At 43.1% G+C, this 23,717-nt stretch overlaps 2 protein-coding genes across 4 annotated transcripts in view; both read right to left on the reverse strand.

Moving 5' to 3' along the window:
- Nucleotides 1-1,085: 1,085 nt before the first annotated feature.
- On the reverse strand, nucleotides 1,086-21,145 carry paqr5a (progestin and adipoQ receptor family member Va). Of its 3 annotated transcripts, none has more exons than XM_023815197.2 (9): nucleotides 21,071-21,145; nucleotides 9,335-9,443; nucleotides 9,041-9,168; nucleotides 5,969-6,174; nucleotides 5,214-5,340; nucleotides 4,653-4,697; nucleotides 3,824-3,920; nucleotides 3,505-3,649; nucleotides 1,086-3,314 (listed from the first exon to the last, which is right to left on the reverse strand). In XM_023815197.2, the coding sequence occupies exons 2-9, from the start codon at nucleotides 9,386-9,388 to the stop codon at nucleotides 3,043-3,045; spliced, it is 1,074 nt and encodes a 357-aa protein (XP_023670965.1). In that variant the 5' UTR covers nucleotides 9,389-9,443; nucleotides 21,071-21,145; the 3' UTR covers nucleotides 1,086-3,042. The 3 variants fall into 3 exon arrangements, with proteins under 3 accessions (XP_023670965.1, XP_023670963.1, XP_023670964.1); XM_023815195.2 differs by lacking the exon at nucleotides 21,071-21,145 and adding an exon at nucleotides 19,906-20,091; XM_023815196.2 differs by lacking the exons at nucleotides 4,653-4,697; nucleotides 21,071-21,145 and adding an exon at nucleotides 19,906-20,088.
- A 1,643-nt stretch (nucleotides 21,146-22,788) lies between these two features.
- The window catches only part of glceb (glucuronic acid epimerase b), a 41,499-nt gene continuing 40,570 nt past the window's right edge, over nucleotides 22,789-23,717 (reverse strand). The window contains exon 5 of the mRNA XM_023815179.2: nucleotides 22,789-23,222. Coding sequence (XP_023670947.1) covers nucleotides 23,200-23,222 — 23 coding nt within the window. The 3' untranslated portion in view covers nucleotides 22,789-23,199. The remainder of the gene's footprint in view (nucleotides 23,223-23,717) is intronic.

Genomic DNA, 23,717 nt, shown 5'->3' on the forward strand with positions numbered 1-23,717 from the left:
GGTGGTTACGTGAACAAAGATCGAATGAGAAATACATGGCCCAAAAATAAGATGCAAATTCATGTAATGTTTTTTTTAAAAAAACACATACATTTTTAAACGGCTGCAGTAGTCTCTGGTTTGGCAAATAACTGAATTATGTAGTAATTCAGCAAAGAGAATGGAGAATGAAACAAGGGAATTGCGATGTAATCTATCCAGGATTTTCGTACAGCGGTAATTTATTGTGAGCAGCCAGTTTAAAACTTGCCCTTTGTATAAGTTAGTAAAACATACCTTTCATTCATTTTAAATCGAATGTCATTAATCACGCAAGTTGGCCACAACTACTAAGTATCTAGCCAGTAAGCTGGCTTTTAAGAAAGTTGTAATGTGCGTATATTACCACTAGATGGCCACACCCCGAAGCACACGGTTAATACAGCATAACTATTAGTGAAGTAAATCTTGACTTTGTCTACAATTTTCATTAGAAACTATTATAGAAATTGATATTTTGGGGCATGTTGACAAATAAAAATTTATATAAATGTGTGGAGCAAGACTTAAAATAAAATACTTCATTTTTAAAATTATTATATTAACTTTTAATCAATTATATTATATTGTATATTGTGACATTATTATGAAGCTTTGAAGAAGAAAAACAGCAATCCTAAAGACAGAAAGGCATCTAATCAAAATGTCCCTATTTTCTTTTCTACTTTGACATTTTGTACCTCTTATTACATTTTCAAGAAGCCTCGAGTGACTTTCACTTTGAGGGAAAAAAAACAATGCAGTAATTTATCCTGCGCAGTTGTACATAAAAAAAAACATTAATTCCATTTAGTGAAAACTGACAAACACCACAACACATCTCTAACAGGTAGACTAAAACTAATTTAATGGTGGACTAAAATGAGGCTTGTGGTGAATCATACCATGATACAGTCTTCGGCTGAGTAAAAGCACCTGCTCCCTGAACATTAAACCTGGTACAGACTCAACAGCCCACAGACAGACCAACCAACCAGCCCACCAACTTGTTTAGTAAATAAAAACAAAGACCACTTACACCATTGATTAAAAAAGCAAAAACACAATTACAAATAAACGGTTTGCTTTATTAATTGCAACAGACCACATGTAAAGTAGATATCTGCATTAAAGAAAAACCTGAGTGTCAGCTGAACATACGAGCAATAGTGCATTGTTCTTTTCAAGAACTAACGTGAGTTGCAACTAAGCTTCGATAAACAATACACGATGTATTTCCCATACAGTCGTTCATAAGAGAATCAGTTGCCAGTAGTTTGTCCTGTAAGGTTTTACCATTTGAAGTAAAAAAATACATACATCAAATGCAAAAAACAAAGAAATCAACCATCATCAATTATAAAAGGGATTAAAACATTATTTCTGAATGAGTGCAATAAGTATAAATCAGATCTCTCAAAGAAAGGCAGGCCTCCTGCTGGCCTCCGAAAGGCCCAATGCTGATCGTAAGCCTGCCCGCTAAAAGCTGACCAATTCCCTGTACCAGAAGCACCAGTGAAATTCAGCAGCTAAAACAATAGCTTAGAACAATTTCTCCTCTAGAGAATCATCCTTGTCCTTCTAAAGTAACGTATATACGATTTAACTTCACCAGAAAATGGTGTGTATTTCCACCTCTTCTGCGATTACTCAAACACAATACAGTAGTGTGTCTATTTCCTGGGAACCTAAACCTAAATTGTCCCTCAGTGTGATTTAAATTTAACTAGTGATTTAATAAATTACCTTTATCCTAAACCAGTGAGACAAGATCAAAATGTAATTCAATATTTAAAAAGATCCGAAATACAAATTCTGCAACCAAAAAAACCACAAGTATTACACAAGAAATGTATAGCTTTAAACTGAGTGGTATTCCTGCTTCTTTAAAACACATAAAAGACAGGAATTCCACAGAAAGCTGCCTGTCTGTATTACAATCATAATGTCAATGTTAAATTGTTCTTTCAGTGCACTGCACATTCTTTAAAAGAAAAAAAACAAATATGGCACTTTATGTCAGTTCTTTCATTAATGGTTACATTAGAAAATACAGACATTACTTAATCAGTAAGACTTTAGAGACGAGACACATGTTCTGTGTCACCCAGCCTGAAAGGGTCAGTCACAGCATGGTGTGCTGCTTATGGCTCTGAAGGTCTCTGGTCTATAAACAAACAGCTGCGCTTTTCATTATACATCATCCTATGGACAAGATTATGGGCAAAGCAAGGGATCAATGTGACTCGAATGGCGTATTATAAGGAAGTAAGATGACAGCATAATGCTGAACTGCTTGTTCTACACTCCACTGTATTGAAAAATACCTTGCTGGTAAAATCTATAACTGAAATAATATAGTTTAAACAGTGAACTTGTTACAAATATATCTATGTAATATAATACAACTGTGTATAATTTTTTTGTCTCAGTAATTACTCAAAAACACAACATGTCAGAGAAGCATAACACTTGTACCTAGGTCAGTTATTTTAGCATAATGCTGACCTTGCTTGGGTATTTTTTTTAATTAAAAAAATAGGCTTTATCTAAAACAGTCAAAGTCTTATAAGAACTATATGGTGTATTTAAATGCATAGAACTTGCATTTAAGTCCTTTACATTTTGATTCCTGTATAGAGTCTGGCAAATGCTATATAAAATGTATAGTGTTGTCCTTTGTCTTTGGTTGCCTCTATGCTTTATGACAGTTTGCATGTGGGGCTCCGTGTGGAAACCCTTGGTATCCAATCTCTGCAGTCTAGGTTTCTTCTGTGTAGAGCATGACAGCACAGACCCTGACCCAGCACTGCTATGGCAATGGATAATCCGCTTGATTATCATGCTCCTCGTTACGGTGCCTCCCTTCAGTTTGTGCTTGAGTCTGAGGACCTCTTGGCTGGTGCTTAGCCGCGAACATGGTTTGCGATGTGGAGCATATTGTCTTGGGGAATTTTAAATTCCTTCCTTCTCAATCTGTATCACACACATATAGCCTAGACCAGGAAGTTTTGGTCCAAAGGTTTAGTCCTGGTGTGGGGATGGCTTACTGCAATCCCTGATAGCTGTAGGACAGGACTTGCTGGGCATCCAGAAGAGTGCTTGGCTGAAGGAGAAGATGATGAGAAGGCTGAGCGTCAGGGACAGCAGCAGCGCACCAAAGCTGTTGTTGAAGCTGGTGGGCAGCCCGTGGACTTGGAGCCAGGGCTGCCGCAGTGACATGTCCAGCAGAATGGCCTCCATCTGGACGTAGGTACCGATGATGCCGCACATGTGGAAGAGCTGATGACTATGACCTACAAGGGGTGAAACACAAGCCCCAGATAGCAAACATGACTGGCCAAGTAAAACCAAGACAAAGTGGAACATCTCCACTCACAATACACTCATTGAGGACATGCGGCGTAGCAAACATGCATGACTGAGGTGTCTGTCCTTCAGTCAACTACCGTGCCCCTAAATAACAGCCGGATGTGGTATCCTCACCGATGTAGTCAAAACGCCCAGGCGCCAGTCGCTCAGGGAGGTGTGTGATGAAGAGGAAGACGGTGAGGAAGGCCAAGGTGATGTGGCAATAGTGCAGGCCATTGGTCTCATTGTTTGTGCAGTCGTCACCGATGCACACGGATATCTGCGGAAAGGATAGCAGTTCAAAATAATCAACCTCTGGTAAAACTGTACATATGAATCATGCAGCCATGACAGACTACATTTCAGTTACCTCTGCATTCTGGAATTTATAAACTGGCATGTATTTACTCACTGTACCCCCACACATATATAGACCAAAATGTGTGTAACCTACCCTGTAAAACAGAGGGATGTTGTCAAACAGGTACGGGTACGCAAAGGCCAGAACTCGCACTGCTTTGCCCAGAGTTGGACTTTGGAGCTCAGTGAATCTGCCAGAAAGAGTTTCATTTCAGCATTTTCAGTTACACTTTCATCTCATCATTTCCATCTGTGCTTTCTGATATGACCTTTCTAATAGACTGCATGTCAGCAGAATAATCCATACTACAGTACACAATGGCATAGGACATAGTTTGATGATGGGGGAGACACAACATAATAATTTAAATACAAAGGTTTATTTATTGGGGGGATGGATGAATGTGATCTGTCTCATTTGCGCAATGAAGTTGCATGTGATTGTGCACTAGGACTGTGAAACATTCCTGGTTATTCTTCCTGTGATCTATCTGTACAATTCAATTTTTTGGTTTTTAAATTAACGCTATGGCTTGGATTCAAGGGATTTCTTCATAATTAGAGGCACTGCGTAATGAAAGTATATTAACTCTATGTTCACTTAAATGTGCAATAAAGAGTAAAAAACTTTCACAGCTTGACTCAAAGCTGCTTAAAGACTAGCGCTTGCGATACAGTACAGTAATGAGCAAAAACTATATCACATAAATTAATTTATGCATATCCATTTGCTTTCTAAACAATATTAACAGGTATAAACGTCTATATGCATACTGTTAAATAAATGTACCAAAACAAAGCATTTCTCAGCAGAAATCAAAAATGCATTTTAAAAAGCCTGACCCTCTTTCCAATCCCCACGGATTCAGGGTTAGTTAGCAGAGCACCAGGCTCCATGAAAGCACAAGCAAGCCGCTGGTTACCTTTTCACAGTGTCGCGGTTATATTGCAGAAATGGCAAGCCAAGCCTTGAGAGAAGCAGTTGAGAGGAAGAGAGCAGTGAGTATGCAGCAATGCAAAGTCATTATAAAAGGTCAGAAAAACATTGACACATTTTAACATTCAGTCTATTAACCCCGAGAGGCTGAGTTCACTGCAGGAAGTTTTAGTTTACCAGCTTTGTGCAAATGAATACAGGGCAGGGCTAAACCGGCCATCTGGCATATCGGGCATTTTGGGGTATTTTAGGTATGTGAGTTGGCAAAACTGATTGCTTAGCAAAAGTTATTGAGGAGGGAGCAGAAATTCCAGGTCCGATTTTTGATACCAGTCCAGCCCTGACACAGGATCAGTTTGGATTGCATAGGAAACAGCAGATGAGCGTTGACTGGATAAAGTGCAGGCTACATTTACAGGCACTCCTTAATTAATGGAATCAGCAAGCAAGGCCCCCTGCCCTCTGCAATGGACGGTACTCTGACACTGGTGTTGGTTTGGCCAAACAAGGAGGGGGACAAGCACACAGATAATCAGGGCCTCTTTACCTCGAGTAACAGGCCAGGGCGGTGCAGATTACCGTGTTAAATACTGCCACGGAAACATAGTATTGGTGGAATACACCACCCACCCATCTGTCTGGGAACACGTATGCAGAGTAGGTGACGGCTGAGCCTGACGGCAAAAGCACACACAGACATACACATTAAGACAGAAAAACAAAGGAACCACTGGAGGAACGACATAAAAATATCCCCTTTTTTTGATTTAAAAAAAAAAAAAGCACAAAGAGTTCTGATTTGTTTGAGGTTAAGGACCATTAATTTCATCAGAAAGAGTCCATTGGAAGACGATGTATGTTGGTGTGCGTGCATCTCATAGTGCTGCCTGGTGAAATTTGCGTGCATCTCATAGTGCTGCCTGGTGAAATGTGCGTGCATCTCATAGTGCTGCCTGGTGAAATTTGCGTGCATCTCATAGTGCTGCCTGGTGAAATGTGCGTGCATCTCATAGTGCTGCCTGGTGAAATGTGCGTGAATCTCATAGTGCTGCCTGGTGAAATGTGCGTGCATGTCATAGTGCTGCCTGGTGAAATGTGCGTGCATGTCATAGTGCTGCCTGGTGAAATGTGCATGCATCTCATAGTGCTGCCTGGTGAAATGTGCGTGCATGTCATAGTGCTGCCTGGTGAACTGTGCGTGCATCTCATAGAGGTGCCTGGTGAACTGATAGTTCTCATAGTGCTGGCAAGTGAAACGTGGGTGCAGCTCTGCTGGACATGGTGGCCATCGGTGTCGCTCACCCAGGCTATAGAAGCTGAGAGCCCCGTAGTCGAAGAAGAAGCAGATGTGCCTGGCCCGTGTGGACATGGAGCTGAAGGTGTGGGCACAGCTGGAAGTCAGGGGGTACAGGCAGCAGGACGCCAGGAATACCAGCAAAGGCCAGGAGTAGGCGTCGCGCAGGCCATTCTGCATCAACGCCACCATCAGCAGCTTCCACAGGAAGTACCTGCGTGGGACAGCGAGCGGCTGATGGGCGGCCCAGTGCAAGGCCAGTGACACGGCATGTGCATCCCAGCAGTGACGCAGCTACATCCACCACGAGGAGCAAGCTACTGCAGACCACGCAAAAAATGACACAAATGTCCCATAAAGCTATGAAAACGAGGGGGGGGGGCATATTTCTTTGGCTAAAACATATGCGAGTAACAATTCAAGCAATAATAGGTTTAATGAGTCTATTCACTTTGCCCACCATTGCAAGGTTTCACATACGGGGTTCAAGTGAGTCTGGGGAACTGCAGACACCCTGGGAAAGACAGACACACACCAAGGGCAACGTCCACCCATCTGTGCTATCCATCCATATTACAGATGTGGATGCAATACAGGGTCATTTGGGGGCTCGAGCTCATCACAAAGTAGGGGGCGCCCTGGGCGGGATATAGACATACACCATTACACACTGGGGGAATCTTAGAACCACCAGTTCACTAAACTGCAAGCTTTTGGACGGTGGGGGGTTATCTCAAAAACAAGTAGAAAGTGTCCAGGGTGCGGCGGACCAAATGTACAATGTAACTCCTTCAAATGCAATAGCATTTGGATTAAATGTTTATATTTCACACATATGATGTAGTTCAGGGGTATATATATTGGCCCCATCTGATAGCTGATTGGCCCATGGAGTGCCCCCTCCCCTGTCACTCACAGATTTAAAACATATCATTGGCTAATGATAAGCCAGGCCCCTGTATGAATTATGACAATTCTTATGTCCTCTTTAAAATGTCAGAATCACCCCAGATGTTGCTCCAGTACAGGACATTTAGAAATGTGGAAGTACCATGGTCAGCTCATCACTTACCTTGGTCTTGTCATCACTTAAGGCATAAACGGTGGACACTGACGTTCACACTGAAAGCCCCCTTTAACTCTGCCTTGCCTGTGTCACTTTAAAGATCCCTTCATAACTTCCTAAGCCTGAATGACGGGAGCTTCTCAGTCTCATTATTAACGCTTTGCTGATTAAACTGGGCCTTTGTGAAATTCACTAATGACTAGTGACTGTACCTGTCCATTCAGCTGCCTTCAAGGCCTCAAAAGTGTATTGATGCGACCATGCGTCCTCAGCAATAAGAAATGGCAAATTTCATATGACTCTATTAGTCTGCGGAGCTAAAACAAATGACAACTAATTAGCAGAAAACACATTACAGAACTTTAACAAGGAATGCCCAAACTGGCCTTGATACCACACGCTGCTGGGGGAGTAAGACACCCCACTGGAGATACACTGTGCACTTGCACACGCTGCTGGGGGAGTAAGACACCCCACTGGAGATACACTGTGCACTTGCACACGCTGCTGGGGGAGTAAGACACCCCACTGGAGATACACTGTGCACTTGCACACGCTGCTGGGGGAGTAAGACACCCCACTGGAGATACACTGTGCACTTGCACACGGTGCTGGGGAAGTAAGACACCCCACTGGAGATACACTGTGCACTTGCACACGCTGCTGGGGGAGTTAGACACCCCACTGGAGATACACTGTGCACTTGCACACGCTGCTGGGGGAGTAAGACACCCCACTGGAGATACACTGTGCACTTGCACACGCTGCTGGGGGAGTAAGACACCCCACTGGAGATACACTGTGCGCTTGCACACGGTGCTGGGGAAGTAAGACACCCCACTGGAGATACACTGTGCGCTTGCACACGCTGCTGGGGGAGTAAGACACCCCACTGGAGATACACTGTGCACTTGCACATGCTGCTGGGGGAGTAAGACACCCCACTGGAGATACACTGTGCACTTGCACACGCTGCTGGGGGAGTAAGACACCCCACTGGAGATACACTGTGCACTTGCACACGCTGCTGGGGGAGTAAGACACCCCGCTGGAGATACACTGTGCACTTGCACACGTTCAAACACATCAGCTCTGTTGTTATGAACACACACGCGGCAGTTACCATGGAATCAACAGCTAATCATCGCAGGGTTCTCGGTAATGTTTAGACTTGTGTTGTGTACAGTGTCGTCAAAATAAAAGCCAGCAGCTGCCTCGCAAGGGAAGCAGGCAGCATTCTCCATGAGCAGGACTCCGGATATCTTGTGTCCCATCCTAAACAAGAATGGACCGGAATTTTGGGAATCGCAGAAATGCCGCTCTCATGCACACCGCGATAAGCCAGCCGCGTGAGAACTGCAAGATAATCTAATCCAGTGTTTCTCAACCCAGTCCTCGCGGACCCCCAGACAGTCCACATTTTTGCTCCCTCACAGCTCCCTGTCAGACAGACCACATTTTTGAAAAATGTAGACTGTCTTGGGTGCCCGAGTGACTGTTCAAATCACGCCCGGCATTTGGAGGACTAACCCAACCGGGTGATCAGGATTTTAAAGCTCAGAGTCTTTTGTTCCCACTCAGCAATGACTTCAGCTTCAATAAGTGCACTTCGCTGTGCCTCCAAGTCAAATGAGGGCATGGTGTGACTCCTACTCTTCTTCAAAGAGGGGCACAGCCCAGGGGCAAAGCTGAGGGGTTCGCAGGCAGGGTCATCCAATGAGCGAGATGCCCAAAAGGTCTCCTGTTAAACTATGCTTTTGTTAAGGGCTCTCCAAATTAAATCGAGGGCGTAATCCCACCCTGGCCCCCAACACACCGGGCAGAAAAGAGCAGGAAGTCGTCTACCCCGGATTTGCCAGCATTAACAGCTCCCAGCGATCTCTGCGCAAACAGACCCATCCGAAGAGACTCACAGCCACAAGCTTCCCTGTCCCCTTTCACCCAGAGCCAGTCGGAGCACCCTGAAGATTCACCAGACGTACTCTCAGCCACACAGCTATAGTCTGAGCAGTACCATGTAGGTAGGAAGTGAGTCCAGATGTTGAGCGTCTCGTTGGTGAGCTGGAAGAGGCTGAGGACGCAGTCTGTGGCAGAGCTTCTGGGATGGCGGTACCCTGAGATGATGCTGTCCTCCTGGAACACCTGCAGGGGGGGCGTGAGAGGTGGGTGCGCTGAGAAACCCGAGAGCAGCTTCCTAATGCATCACTGATGTTCTTTTTTTGACCAACCAGAAAACACGGATTTCACGTTTTTTTTTTTTTTTTAAACAAATTGTTGTAATTGCAAAGAATAAAATTATGACACTTACCGTGGGCACTTGGTGGACAGTGAAAATGGGGGGAAATTTGATCAAGTTCAACATGGTGCCGGTGGGATCGCCAGTGCTCTGGGCCAGACAGACACCTAGAGACAGACACCTAGAGGGAGGGCGTGAGCTTTATACAGGGCAGTGGCTCCGAAAGCCCTCCCCTGCTTACATATGTCCTTCTCAATAATGAAGACCATTCACAATTGAAACAGGTCTGGTTTTACAGCAAACAACATTGTGATATCATGAGAATTCGCTTCACACAGAGTACACGTCTCTTGATGTAATGAGTATGTTTATTTAGTGTCACAAGTTTTTATTTGTGATTCATGATCTTCAAAACAAGCAATTGTCATGAGAGGAAGAAGCGAAAGAGAGGCACAGGAAAGAGGTACGGATGGTGAGTCAGTCTCTGACAGGCCGCTCTGAGGACACAAAGGTACATTATGGCACTGTGGCGGAGAAGCCGCTGCCGTCACCTCCTGTGTAGGAGCTGGACCCTACGGAAGGTCCCAAGAACAGCCCTGACAACCAAAGGCCTCTGCACTCAAAGAGCTGAAGATCGACACAGCAGCCTGCTCTTCTCGCTTCTAAACCGGCTCCTTGTTATTTAAAGGCTGCAAATGGATTTAGTTTAGCTACATAAACAGGTAAATCTGGCTTATTAGTTTGCAGCTTTCTGCATGGTGTCATGATGCGTAAGCGCCCAGAGCGCAGACAAATAGGCAGGAAGCCAGGGATCGGGAACACGAGGTTTAATTAAAGGAATGGTAGGCAAAAATAAAGAACACTATTACGCGTGACACTACACGCAACACTACAACATCAATGACCGGACTGGGGATACTAACACAGACGTGGACTAAATACACAAGACAAGTCAAAATCAAATAGGAAACAGGTGATAACAATTAGGAAATAACATGAGGTAACGAGGTGGGCGTGGCACACACGAGGATCGTACGGAGCTAGGCGTGACACATGGTGTATTATTTCACAGCAGTTGGGTTTTCTTTCCAAATTTGCATGTTTAACAAAAGAGAGTTTCTCCCAGATTCTTATGTAAGCGGCGGTCCGAGGCCCTGGCGGAGCAAGGGAGACCTGGTGTGGCCTGGCAAGTTGCCCAGACGGCGTTACCTCAGTTTCACATACACAAAAGAAAGAGCCGTCCCACCTGAGCTTTCTGCCATTCACTCTGGCTGGCCTGCCACACCCGAGTACCTGTCACACCCCAGGAAAGCGATTCTCAGAGCAATCAGTGCACTACCGTGTTGCGGCACCCTGGCTGACAAGCAGTGGAAGGTTCGGAAAGGGAACCGTCTCACTGGGAACACATGGGAGGGTGGTGGGGGGGTGTACACCACACTCAAAAAGAAAGACATCCCCTCGAGTCACACCTCCGGTCTTCACGATAATAATAACTCCCAAATTGTCGTGATGTGGGATAATGTTTCTGGAAATTTAACGGAAGCACAGAACAGTTTGAAGAGACGTATCAGTGACAGGTATGCGTTAGGGGGGTGGGGGGGGGAGGGGTGTTTTCCAGGTGGTGACAAGTTTCATGACACACTTCTCAGTGTGTCTGGTATGGGGTCAATTCACACCTCAGCTGCAGTAAATAACACAATGACCCCATTACTCGTTAATTATTTTTGTAGACTGTAAAAGGACGAGTTAATATTAAATCCCACCTTGTCCTACACACTGCAAAAAAGCCTGGAGTCACAGTCAAATACAAATACTACTTTAAGTTATAACACATGGAGGCTGTTTACAATAATTTATATGTATAGTTACTAAATGTTATTGACAAAGATCATATATTACTGCATTATTATATGTATTCATTTGCATCCTCAAACTGCCCATAGTGTGTGTGTATGTGTATATGTGTGGGTGTATGCACGTGTGTGTATGTCTGTGGTTGTGTGTGTGTGCTGTGTGTGTGTGTGTGCTGTGTGTGTGTGTGTGTTGTGTGTGTGTGTGTGTGATGTGTGTGTGTGCTGTGTGTGTGTGTGTGTGTGCTGTGTGTGTGTGTGCTGTGTGTGGGTGTATGTGTATGTGTGTGTGTGTGTGTGTGTGTGTGTGCTGTGTGTGGGTGTATGTGTATGCACGTGTGTGTGTGTGTGTGCTTTGTGTGGGTGTATGTGTGTGTGTGTGGTTGTGTGTGTGTGTGTGCTGTGTGTGGGTGTATGTGTGTGTGTGTGGTTGTGTGTGTGTGCTGTGTGTGGGTGTATGTGTATGTGTGTGTGTGTGTGTGCTGTGTGTGTGTGTGTGTGCTGTGTGTGTGTGTGTGTGCTGTGTGTGTGTGCGTGCTGTGTGTGTGTGTATGTGTGTGTGCTGTGTGTGTGCTGTGTGTGTGTGATGTGTTTGTGTGTGTGTGTGTGCTGTGTGTGTGTGTGTGTGCTGTGTGTGTGTGCTGTGTGTGTGTGCGTGCTGTGTGTGTGTGTATGTGTGTGTGCTGTGTGTGTGCTGTGTGTGTGTGATGTGTTTGTGTGTGCTGTGTGTGTGTGTGTGCTGTGTGTGGGTGTATGTGTATGTGTGTGGTTGTGTGTGTGTGTGTGCTGTGTGTGGGTGTATGTGTATGTGTGTGCTGTGTGTGGGTGTATGTGTATGTGTGTGCTGTGTGTGTGCTGTGTGTGTGTGCTGTGTGTGTGTGCTGTGTGTGTGTGCGTGCTGTGTGTGTGTGGTTGTGTGTGTGTGTGTGCTGTGTGTGGGTGTATGTGTATGTGTGTGGTTGTGTGTGTGTGTGTGCTGTGTGTGGGTATATGTGTATGTGTGTGTGTGTGCTGTGTGTGTGTGCGTGCTGTGTGTGTGTGGTTGTGTGTGTGTGTGTGCTGTGTGTGGGTGTATGTGTATGTGTGTGGTTGTGTGTGTGTGTGCTGTGTGTGGGTATATGTGTATGTGTGTGCTGTGTGTGTGTGTGTGTGCTGTGTGTGTGCTGTGTGTGCGTGTGCTGTGTGTGTGTGTGTGCTGTGTGTGTGTGCGTGCTGTGTGTGTGTGGTTGTGTGTGTGCTGTGTGTGGGTGTATGTGTATGTGTGTGGTTGTGTGTGTGTGTGTGCTGTGTGTGGGTATATGTGTATGTGTGTGTGTGTGTGCTGTGTGTGGGTGTATGTGTATGTGTGTGTGTGTGGTTGTGTGTGCTGTGTGTGTGCTGTGTGTGTGTGTGTGTGTGCTTTGCAATGGCTTCCCATCCTGTCCATGATGCAGCTCTGTCTTCTGCCCCAAGTTACCTGTGACTGCCATTGGAAGGTGGATGTATTTTTTGTTTATAGATATATACAGTCAAAGAAAATTACGTCTAAATGATTTTGGTTTAGACTTGTCCTGCTGTCCCAAAATCACCCCAGTACTTGCAGAAACCGCCCAATACACCCCGATATTCTCGCCTTGGCTAGAATACCATGTTTGGCTAATCAATAACTCATTGCGTTATTTAACTAATTAATTAATTATTCAATAGAGCTGGTGGTGAAATCTAATGAATAGATAGAATGGTCGAGGTGCTCCTGAGGAGAGGTTTGGGAACCTGGTGTCCATCTAGCCCCCAATGAGCTATCAGTAACTTTTAAGAGAACAGTTACTGCTGATTTGTTTTAATGTTGATGTTTTTCTGAGCAAATATGCACTTACTACCCAGACAAATAGCTTTTTTTTCTTTGACTTTTGTATAGTACTGTATATAAAGTTATATATCGATATATGTATACACACATAAACATATAAAATTAAAGAGTATTTAAAATATGTCAATAGAGATTTGATAGAGCAGGTACTTTAAAAATAGTTTAAATTGAAGAACAGAGGCGGCAGAGGAAGTGTGACCCAGCAGCACCGCGGAAAGACCACCAATGTCACCTCGCTAGCTTCAGAGTTTCGTGTTCATACATAAACCACCTAACAAACCTTTTTATGGGTAAATAAACATCATTTGTTCCAAAACCATGATCTTGTGCTTAAAATTTAAAAGGGGTATAAAAGTGAGGAGCCAGTATTCCCAAAGAAGGGGCAGAGAATGACCCCAGAGTAGCAAAGAGGGCTAGATGTTGGATGTGAAGCTAAACAAGCCGCTGGTGACCAACGCAGAGGAGGAGAACCAGGACCAGCAGAGGCAGGTGTCGCAGGGGCCCGACAGTCACAGACTGCCCTCAGTCTCCCACTGCATCAAGCTAATAATAGGTAACTGTATGTAGCGATTAGTCACACCTCATATACACCACTGAGGCAGCCTTAGGTGTTGGGCTGCCTTCAAGTTGAATTATAAAGTTTTTTCATCTGTGGAGCTGGGGGTTTATAAGCAGTGCACACCTGGAGCATGTAAATCTACCAGGATTAAGATGTTAAATAAACGAGGAAGACCAACACAGCAGAATTGTGTACTTGTGTATTTCGCAGGGGTAAAACAAGATAACGATTCCCCGCTTTTTTAAAACCTGAGTGCAGGAGAGAGTTTAACCTTGGAAAAGGCTGGTGTCAGGATGTTAAACGCACTGTAGTTCAATCAACCAGCAGAGATACCAAAGATATAACCGTGTCATATATACATACATATAAACAAACACAGACAAGCAGACAGACAGACAGGCAGACAGTCAGGCAGGCAGGCAGACAGACAAGCAGACAGATTTTTCCTAAAATGTTTGAGGCAAACCCATATGCCCAGAGTGTATTCGTTCATGTTGGATTACTAATAGAGGAAAAACCTTGACAGAAACAGGGGAGAACCCGCCTCGGTCAGGACCCAGATATATGACGGACAGAGATGGACAGTTCAGGTCTAGAAATTAAAAATCTAGACCAAGATTTTGGGCGCTTTCCCGCCCCACCAGGTACTTTCGTATATTCTTTTCCATTTTCCAATGACTTCCGGTCGAGTTCCAAAAGAGCCAGTACCTAAAGTACCAAACCAGCTGCGGTACTTTTTTGGTACTTCGGTACTGAAGCGCAATACAATCGCCGACTTGAAACAAGGTTATGAACTCAGAAAACGATAAGCGAAGTAAAAAGAAAAAAAAAATGGATGCCTGGACAAACGAAGACGCCCAAGTTTTAATTGCAATCTGGTCAGAACAGATTCAAGATCAGGACGGCACGGCAAGAAATTAAAAAACGTATTTTATATAAGAAGTCTATAATTGAGCAAACCGGTGTAGGAATTTATTTAAATTTCGCGATTTGAATTTGCTGTGAAAAATGTTGGGGCATTTCTAACGCAAAAAAAAGAAGTTCTACGGAAATTTCTCACATAGCCTACCCGCCTAGGATTGATTTAAACCGCAAGGATGAGAATGATCATGATTATCTCGGAGAAAGCATGCAACGGCCATGCAAAAGCAAAGGAGATAAACTTTAAACTGATTGTTAAACATATACTCAACAATATATCAAAGGAATAATAATTAAAATTGCAAACCATGCCAAGTTTTTTTTTTGTATGACAGACTGAAAATATTTAACGAAACTTAGACTCCCTGCGCTATAATGTAGGCCTACGTACAGAATTGAACGTAAGAAGAAGCCTGATCTTAATCTATCTGATTATAGCGATGTTTGTTTCAACCAACCGGTTGAGTACTATGTGTGTGACCGTGACTCACACTGAACTAGTTGTTGTTGTTTGAAACAACATTTTGGTCTGTATTTTCACTGTCTGGACCTGAACTATCCACGTCTGATGATGGGGTTATTGGATAGTTATAATCCACCATCTCCTAAAAACTATGACATCACCCATTGTTGGGATTAAGCATATTTGCCCCCAAAGAAAATAAATGGCAGCCTTGTGTTTTTAAAGCGTGCCACACAGTCCTGTTGGAAGCCCAGATAGCACACATATGTTGAAATGACATCGATTCCATATCAGACAAAAAGGCTGAAACAACGTTGATCTTCAATGTTTCACATTATATCAACATTGAATCAATGTTTAACGGCTGTTGTGCCAAAAAGTGATTGTCCGCCCGAAACTGATCACCATCCGCGGGAGCGCGCGCAGCCTGTTCCAGACGCATCGCAGTTTCTATGCGACTACAGCAGCTATTTTCGATATCAAATCGTTTTAAAGTGCAAAAACTATACAGTACATGTATCCCCGAGGTAATAGCGAAGGTATGTCTTTCTCATATTTAAAGGTTTGGTGAATTTTTAAATAAATAATTGTAATAAGAGTAAAAGGAAACCATTGTCATGTAAAACGCTTTAAAGCAGTCATCGGTCGTAACTGCGTTATAAAACTGTAACCTTATGTCATGAAGCCATGGAAGTTCAAATGCGACACATTAATGTAGATTTATGTTTATAAATGTCCCTACGTCTAAATGAGTTTCACTATACAGCCGATGTGGATCACTTATCAAATAAAGACATTTTTTCATCTCGCAGTCACATTAAAGAGTCAGTGGATTTTTCCTGCTCTGTGCTGCAGTATCAACCATCCAGTCCTTTCTACTACTTTAAACACCTCTATAGAACCAGTATAAGCAGTACAATGCAGTTTTCCTATTGCCAAAAAGTGATTACAGTTGTGTGTAACATCTTTGATTTACAGAAAAAGATAAATATTTATTTTGACTTCAATTCAGTGATCAGTATAGATCTCTACCTGAGTACCATCTGTATTTTAGTTCATTTGTGAGGCACAGAGGGCTTAATCCATCGAGATGGGCATGTGATACACGGCCTCACCCACTTCAACAGGATGCCTCTTCCTGTGGGGACTTTGTATCGAAGGTATGTATGACAGCAAGATGAAGAAGAAGAATTGGATTTTAATGCAAGAAACAATTGAGTCACCCGGGTGCATGTTGAGAATGAGGAGCGTGACAAAGGACACATTCTATACCCCAAAATGGCACAGTATTAGTTAAAGGTCATTTCAGGCCTCACATCATGTCTCTTCTATTACCTTCCATAGCAAGGACTCAGGTCCAGCAATAACACATACGCCACACATGCTTCTACTACTGCAACAAATTAATTCATCTGCTCTTTTTTACATTGCAAGTCTCAGGGCATGCCTCTGTACTGTCTATATTTAAGACTATTGTCTATATGACTTTTTGTGTGTTTTGTAATCTCCATTCATTTATTATTACTATTACTAATAACTGACCAACACAAATTTCTTGTATTCCAAACATGCTTTGCAAACAAACAATTTTCCGAGGAAGATTCTGATGTAACATCACTTTTAAAAGATTCTGACCATTTGTGTAATTGTTAAAGGCACAGTTAAAATGCTCCAATAAGGGCAACCCTTATGGGTTACTCGGCACTCATTATAGCTTTGTTACGTTAAGGTAACAAAAAAAGACTAAAACATTTTCTGCAACATGAGGTAAAAGATGTTTCAACCACATACAATAATCCCAACTTGGTTAAAAATGTATCATTTATTCACAGTTTGCTGAGTGCATCTTGCTTGGTTGCCCAGTGTCATTTGATTATTCATCCTCAAGCATTAATGCCACAAGAGAGCAGATTGCTGTACGTCTTCTTCAGAATACAGCTTAGACTTCTTAATAGGATTTTTATTTGCAAAGCGGCTGGAGGCAAATGCATGTAACTGCGTTCACTCTACAATTCTAAATTGTATTTGTCATATAAAAATTGCTTATCATTGTGAACTTGAAGTTGTTATACACTTTTTTTTGTATAAGACCTGGCTGTCATTTATGTGGGGGGCAGGCTGGTGACACTAATTGGGTTAGTGGTTATGTTTAACATGTCCTTCTCTAAAAAAAAAAAAAAAAGCTTTAAGACACTTAAAAATGTGAGTTTTCACTTAAAAGTATGGCTTTTCAAGAAACAATAAAATCTTGTGAAATTACACAGTAAATGTAACTTAGTTAGAAAACATCCAGGTGTTCAGTTGAGTGATTATGAACCATTATGAAAACTGCTGTGTGACTATGTCAATATTTTTTATTCTTCCTTTTGTCTATACAGATTGGCTGTGACATTTGTCCAATATGGAACCACAGGAGCTGGGCCAAAAAACCTCGAAAAAAGCAGTTCATTTGTGAGGCCTGCCAGTAAAATCTGTTCTTCACCCTGGTGTCTTGTACATATAGTAGTTCTTTTTGCATGTATATAGTTTTTTTATATTTTGGTCTTGCAAGCATCTGTTTTCTTTATTTTAGCACTAAGTATTGAAGAATAACTACATCTATGTTGTTTTGGGGAAAGATTAAGAAAACCCTATGTCCAACCACATTTATCGAAGATAAGAACACTCCTAAACTTATTAAGAAACAGTAATTGCACTGAATAAACGAAATATTAAGTAACAAGGTGTTACATGTAGTCATTTTTAATCAAGGGAGACCTTAGATTTAATAATAAATAAAACTCACAAGACTAAAGTATAGTTAATCTAAAACATTAATTCCTTGGGGACAAAACATAAGCTGTATTATGTCAGGTAGAAAACAGCACTTTACTAGTTGGGATGTTGCATTATACTTGTTTAAAGTGGTAAGATACAGTACATGGTTTAAAATGTTTTTATACATTTGTGCTAAAAAGTTAAAGTCAGACAGAAAAAGCCATTCAGTAAAAAGGTATTGGGGTTAATCACTTTTTGGCAATGGGTAAACTGCATTGTACTGGTTATACTGGTCCTATAGAGGTGTTTAAAGTGGTAGAAAGGACTGGATGGTTGATACTGCAGCACAGAGCAGGAAAAATCCACCGACTCATGACTGCGAGATGAAAAATTGTCTTTACTTTATAAGTGATTCACATCGGCTGTGTAGTGAAACTCATTTAGACGTAGGAACATTTATAAACATAAATCTACATTAATGTGTCGCATTTGAACTTCCATGGCTTCATGACATAAGGTTACAGTTTTACAACACAGTTACGACCGAGGACTGCTTTAAAGCGTTTTGCATGACAATGGTTTCCTTTTACTCTTATTACAATTATTTATTTAAAAATTCACCAAACCCCTAAATATGAGAAAGACATACCTTCGCTATTAGCTCGGGGATACATGTACTGTATAGTTTTTGCACTTTAAGACGATTTGATATCGAAAATAGCCGCTGCAGTCACATAGAAACTGTGCGATGCGTCGTGAACAGGCTGTGCGCGCTCCCGCGGATGGTAATCAGTTTCTGGCAGACAATGACTTTTTGGCACAACACCTCCATCAATTTTACAATAATGTGGTGCGATCTGGGAGGTCTGTTCCACTTTACCATCGTAATACATTTCTGGAGGTTTTAGGGGTGCGTGTCTGCCGCACAGTCTGCTCAGGGACGCTGGACAGCGGCGTTCAGTCAAACTAAAGAAGTTCTATTAAGAAAATTCAGCACAAAAGGGGAATGTGGCCCATTTAATATGGAAATCGTGGATGTTATTTTATTATAATGTGACTTTGCTGGTCAGGGCCAGCTGGCTTTCTTTATGATCTATACTGGGGTGGTGATCGGTTGCCTTAGCAATGCAAGAGTTTGCCCAAATACACGCGAAAGTACTCATGATTGTCTAGTAATGCTTGCAAGTATTAAGGATTTAGTTGCAATACCAGAGGCAGTTTTTCTGACTCATCTGGCCTACATGTTGGCATGAACCCTTAAATGGGTGTTGACTCTGGAATGGGGATTCTCTAGAAGCGGCACTTCTAAATGTAAAACGCGCGTGATAAAAAAAAGAAAAACGGAAAAATATGAATGTTATGTATTTTTTCTATAGTACTGAAACTGAAGAACGTGTATCTGCAGACAAACTGGATTCTCTTCTGCCAACTCATTACAGTCTGTCAAACCAGTCTGACGAGGCAGAGTAGCTAAGTCTTTTCTCCGTCTCCGTCTCAGCAAACGGCGAGCAGGACTTGCCTTGAGAGCAGAAACACAGCATTCGCGAAACAGAACTATTTCTGTATAAATCAGCAGCCCAACACACTGCCAACGTGCCCGGCGCCGGATCCCTCCGTCTTTAGGGCGCAGCATCGCGCAATCCAACCGAATGGGCGAATACACCTTGGTTCATTGATTTTACACTAAATACACTTAAGTGTACGAATATAACTGGCTCAGATTTAACATGCGCAGTTATATTTAGTGAAATGTGTTTCTAAAGTACACTTTAATGAACTTTTCCAGCTTTCTTCTTTATTGTCGCATTTGTTGGAGCAGGCTATATCCCCTCTCAGCACGGCTGACCGCTGAGGCTTTCAGGAAGTGCAGCAAGTTTATGAAAAGCAGGTGGACCAACGTGTACACTGACATTCATATGATTAACACTAATCATCAACATTAAAGTGTTTTCTGTCATCGCATTAAGTGACATTTATACTACTGTAAAATAAGATTTACTTGAAACCAACTAATCGAAAATTAACGAGCATTTAAAAGTACTATTGGTAACAATATTAACGAATTACAAAGTGTATTTTATAAAGAACCGAAAATACATATATCTAAACGTTTCTGTGATGTACTCGTCCACACCCATTTGCATTTAGGGATGCATGTACCTGACTTCAGCGTAACATATCGGCATAAATTTACCTATCCTCTCTGTCTCTAAATTATGGGAAAAAAATGAAAAACGCTCTTACACGTGTTTCCGCCGCAGAAGGGAGCAGGGAAGCGCTCCTGCCAGCCCCGGCCCTCTTAGTGGTTCCAGGTGCACCATGAACTATTCTCTTGAAGCATTTTCCACTCGCTTCACCCTCCCTTCGCACAATGACTGACAGGTGATCCTTGCATTTCGTCACGCACGTTTCGTTAACTTGTGCCGGTTAAAGAAAAAGAAATGAAACTTACTGAAAACAAAACCTTCTTTCTTCAGTACCCGATCGATCGATACCAGACATCTTTAATTACCATTTACATAAATGTATTTCCATTAGATTCCTCGTTATTAGATAAAAGCTCATGTTGGCACGTGGCTTTAGTTGTTGCTCTTTAACAAACCTGCACGGCAAGTGGACACTGGTTTCTACGAATTACAGTTTCTTTCTATTCTTCGAATAATTTAAAGCTCGTCATGGTTAAGAGTAAAAAAAATGTCCTAGTCTAGTTCTTTGTCCTTGCTCACATATACAGTATACACTGACCTTAGACTGAGTACCGAGACTTCCCATAAGTTCTGCGTTCGTTTGCTTTTTCTAAGTCAATAGATAACCTTTTCCACATAAAGCTACACACGCACACCAGTTACATATAAACACTATATCTCCATAATCAAAAGCAGTGTTTTTAAAAACAAGCGCCCAATATTTTGTAAGGGTACATCTTACAGTGTGTTGAAAGTGCCTTAAATATCTTAGTTACCTCCTGTAGTGTCTTATATAGCCATTGTTGCAGCACCAAAATACAGTTAGAGAACAAAGCCTTGTGCGTCATCGTATCCTTTCCTTCAAATACTGTGAGATTAGTAAATATGTACCCATTTTCATACAAGTGCAAATATGTGAAGGTTTGGCAACAGCAGCGGCCGCTTATGAAGTTTCTTTACGCTTTTACTGTAACCGCCAGTAGTTAGTCATTAAGGAAAATGAGGTTCCCTTCAGAAGTCTGACCAAGAGAAGTCTGGTATTTCTGACGGTGACTGAGAGCCAGTTTATATGCAATAATCACCATAAAACGCCTTGCGGTGATCTGCAGTAAGTAAATAGGTGTGTAACCCACACGTGTGGGGGGGTGATTGAGCTCCATGGGGGTCATAGCACCCTTAAGCAAGGCTGCTGTGGAATATCGATATTTTTGTAGATCACTTACTTTAATTATTGTTTTTGGGTCTCATTTTACAATAGTCCTCGACATCGGCAGTTGAGAATTGATCTTTCCCTCCCTCTCTTACAGACCAAGTTCAGGTAAAATGGAAGGTAAGCGTCTATCTGTCATTCCTTATACTAACCACAGGATGGCAGTGTGTAAAAGGAAATCGAAGCCTTGATGTAATGAAACGTCACCTCTGCTGTTAATTCAGACTTAAGTCCCGAACTTGAGTGCCGCTGGAGTTTTGACGGCAGTCTATTTTAATGCATTGGATTGCAAGACGACTTTCTGTTGCACAGAAGTGCACGTAAATAGTCATCACAGATGACAACTGCCAAGCCCGTTGTTCTCTCTTCACTCCCCCTCCTGTCTCTCACATAAAGGCAAACGGGCGCCTGTTCGCTCCTCTCATGAGAATAAGTTTAGTCAGCCTCCTTATCAAAAGTGTCACTTTTTCTGTCCCAGTATGCAAATGTGCTTCTGTGTTTGAGTCCCAGTCAGACTTCATTAGCAGAGTTTCCAGAATCATTGTCTATGGTCCAGATGGCAGCCAGTCAGTCCTCGCTGTCGCCGATGCTGCTCAACGGCATGAAGTTCCTGTACAAGTTCCTGTAATAGTGTGAACTACACTAGATGGAGTGAAGCCCTCAAAGCTCACACCCAGGAACTTCACAGAAGCACAACGAACACCAGTAAGATCCTGCCCAAGGGGACATGTAATTCCCAATAATAATATCGAAGTACCTTCTTCTACTTCAGTTCTACATTCTATCTACCAATTACATTTGAATTCCTATTAAATCTCCAGACAGCGATTCTAGTTTAAAAAAAAAAAAAGTTTACTAAAAAAAATGGCGCAATGGTTAAAAGAAAAAAATAAGCGGTGGAATTAGCCATTGTGTTGTGGTGATTAACTTTTTCTGCACATAAACACTCTATGGCAAAAAGTATATCGACAGCTTGCCCACCATAGCGTTCTGAAAAGAACATTAACATGAAGCTGCTCCAGCCTTTGCTGTATAACAGCTTCTGACCACCCAGGAAGGCTCTCCATTAGATGGGTGAGTTTGCTGCCAATCAGGTTGGGTATGGAGGGAATGCTATGGGGTTCCCAGTTAACCGCTGAACTTACAGACGTTTCCGCTTCATGGGCAGATTACCAGTGACACTCTAGCAAGTTAGAAGTTTCGAGACCTGACAGTGGAAAGATATATGATGGGACCAAGTGGAAAGTCATCTTCTGTACAGAATCTCACTCTGCTACTAATGTTTGCTGTAGGAGACTGCATGACTTTGCTTAATTACACACCTGTGTAAGTGACGGGGATAATTAGCCAGTCCCTCTAATTAAAAGGGGTGTCCTCATATTTTTGGCCATGCATTGTAAGGCCTATTATATTCAGTTCTTTATTATGTAGCACTTGTGCCATGAATTTGTAAACACTTCATTTGCTGATCATATTCTGAGCTGACCGCAGTGTTATCACTACGACTCAGTACTGAATATCCACACATCAGCAGAACTCGGCTTCCACTGTCAGACTGGAGAGGAAACATGGGCCCAGTGGGTCACATGACAACAGCCCAGCCTCAGATCTGTGACATGAAGTGGCTTCAGCAGTGAGCCACGCACCTCTGGCATACAGAATTCCGGTCGTTTCAAGAAAAACGATGGATGTCACGACAGACGCAGTGCTTACGATTTGAAATGTTTATTAGCCTTCACAAAACAACATATGTTATAGAACACCTGGACCTGGGCCGTCCTTCTATCACATCAGGTCTTCTGCCCCGAGACCAACAGCCCCAAAACTGCTGGAAACAGGGAATCAGGGGAACTCACACCACTGACTGGGTGGGTGGCTCCAGGATGAGATGAAGCAGAAGGCAGACCCATTCGCAGAGGAGCAGGAGAACCTGGGAACCTAAAAGGGGCAAGGCCACTAAACCCCCCGAAGACAGGACACCAATGCAATCGCCCCCAGCCCAGAGCAGACACGATTACCTGATCAGTAACCTGGGGGCAGTAACCTGGAGGAGGGGTGACAGGCGGCACAGTTCTGAGGCGTTACCAGTGAGATGTGAGTAGCACGGTCTTAACGGAACTGCATCCGGCAAGTGTCCTCTGCTCACCATGGCGATGACCTCTGACCTTTGAAGAGGGAAGCAAAAGCTGCTATCTGCAGGAACTGCTGCTGGGTCAGGCCAGTTAGTGATGTTTCACTTCCAAAAACAACCCTGTCTGGCTCTAAGGCAGCCCTGCCCTTCTTTTCCAGCATTACAGCAGATACGATGCCTAATTAAATGCCTGGAGAAGCCACCCATGTTTAACAGGCTCTCCACACAGCCCCATAAACTGGGTCAGCAGCGGTATTTAACGCCAATCAAAGCCCCCCCCACCCTGCCATCCACCCACCCACCCACTTTCGGCGGCCGCTCCATCCCCTGGTGCTCTCCTCGTGCAGGATTCACCCTGGTGACTGTGATCATGCCGTCAGTAATCGGATCATCCCGGGCAGACAGGGCAGGGGCCCTGCACTGCCGGCACCATCCTCTCAGTGCTATGGGGCTCTGATGTCTCACGCTAACGCTCTGCCATCCAGACAGGCAGAAGAGGAGAAGGTCCAGACCCGGTGGGGCAGGCCGT

Source organism: Paramormyrops kingsleyae, chromosome 11 (genome assembly GCF_048594095.1).
Source record: "Paramormyrops kingsleyae isolate MSU_618 chromosome 11, PKINGS_0.4, whole genome shotgun sequence".
Lineage (NCBI taxonomy): Eukaryota > Metazoa > Chordata > Actinopteri > Osteoglossiformes > Mormyridae > Paramormyrops > Paramormyrops kingsleyae.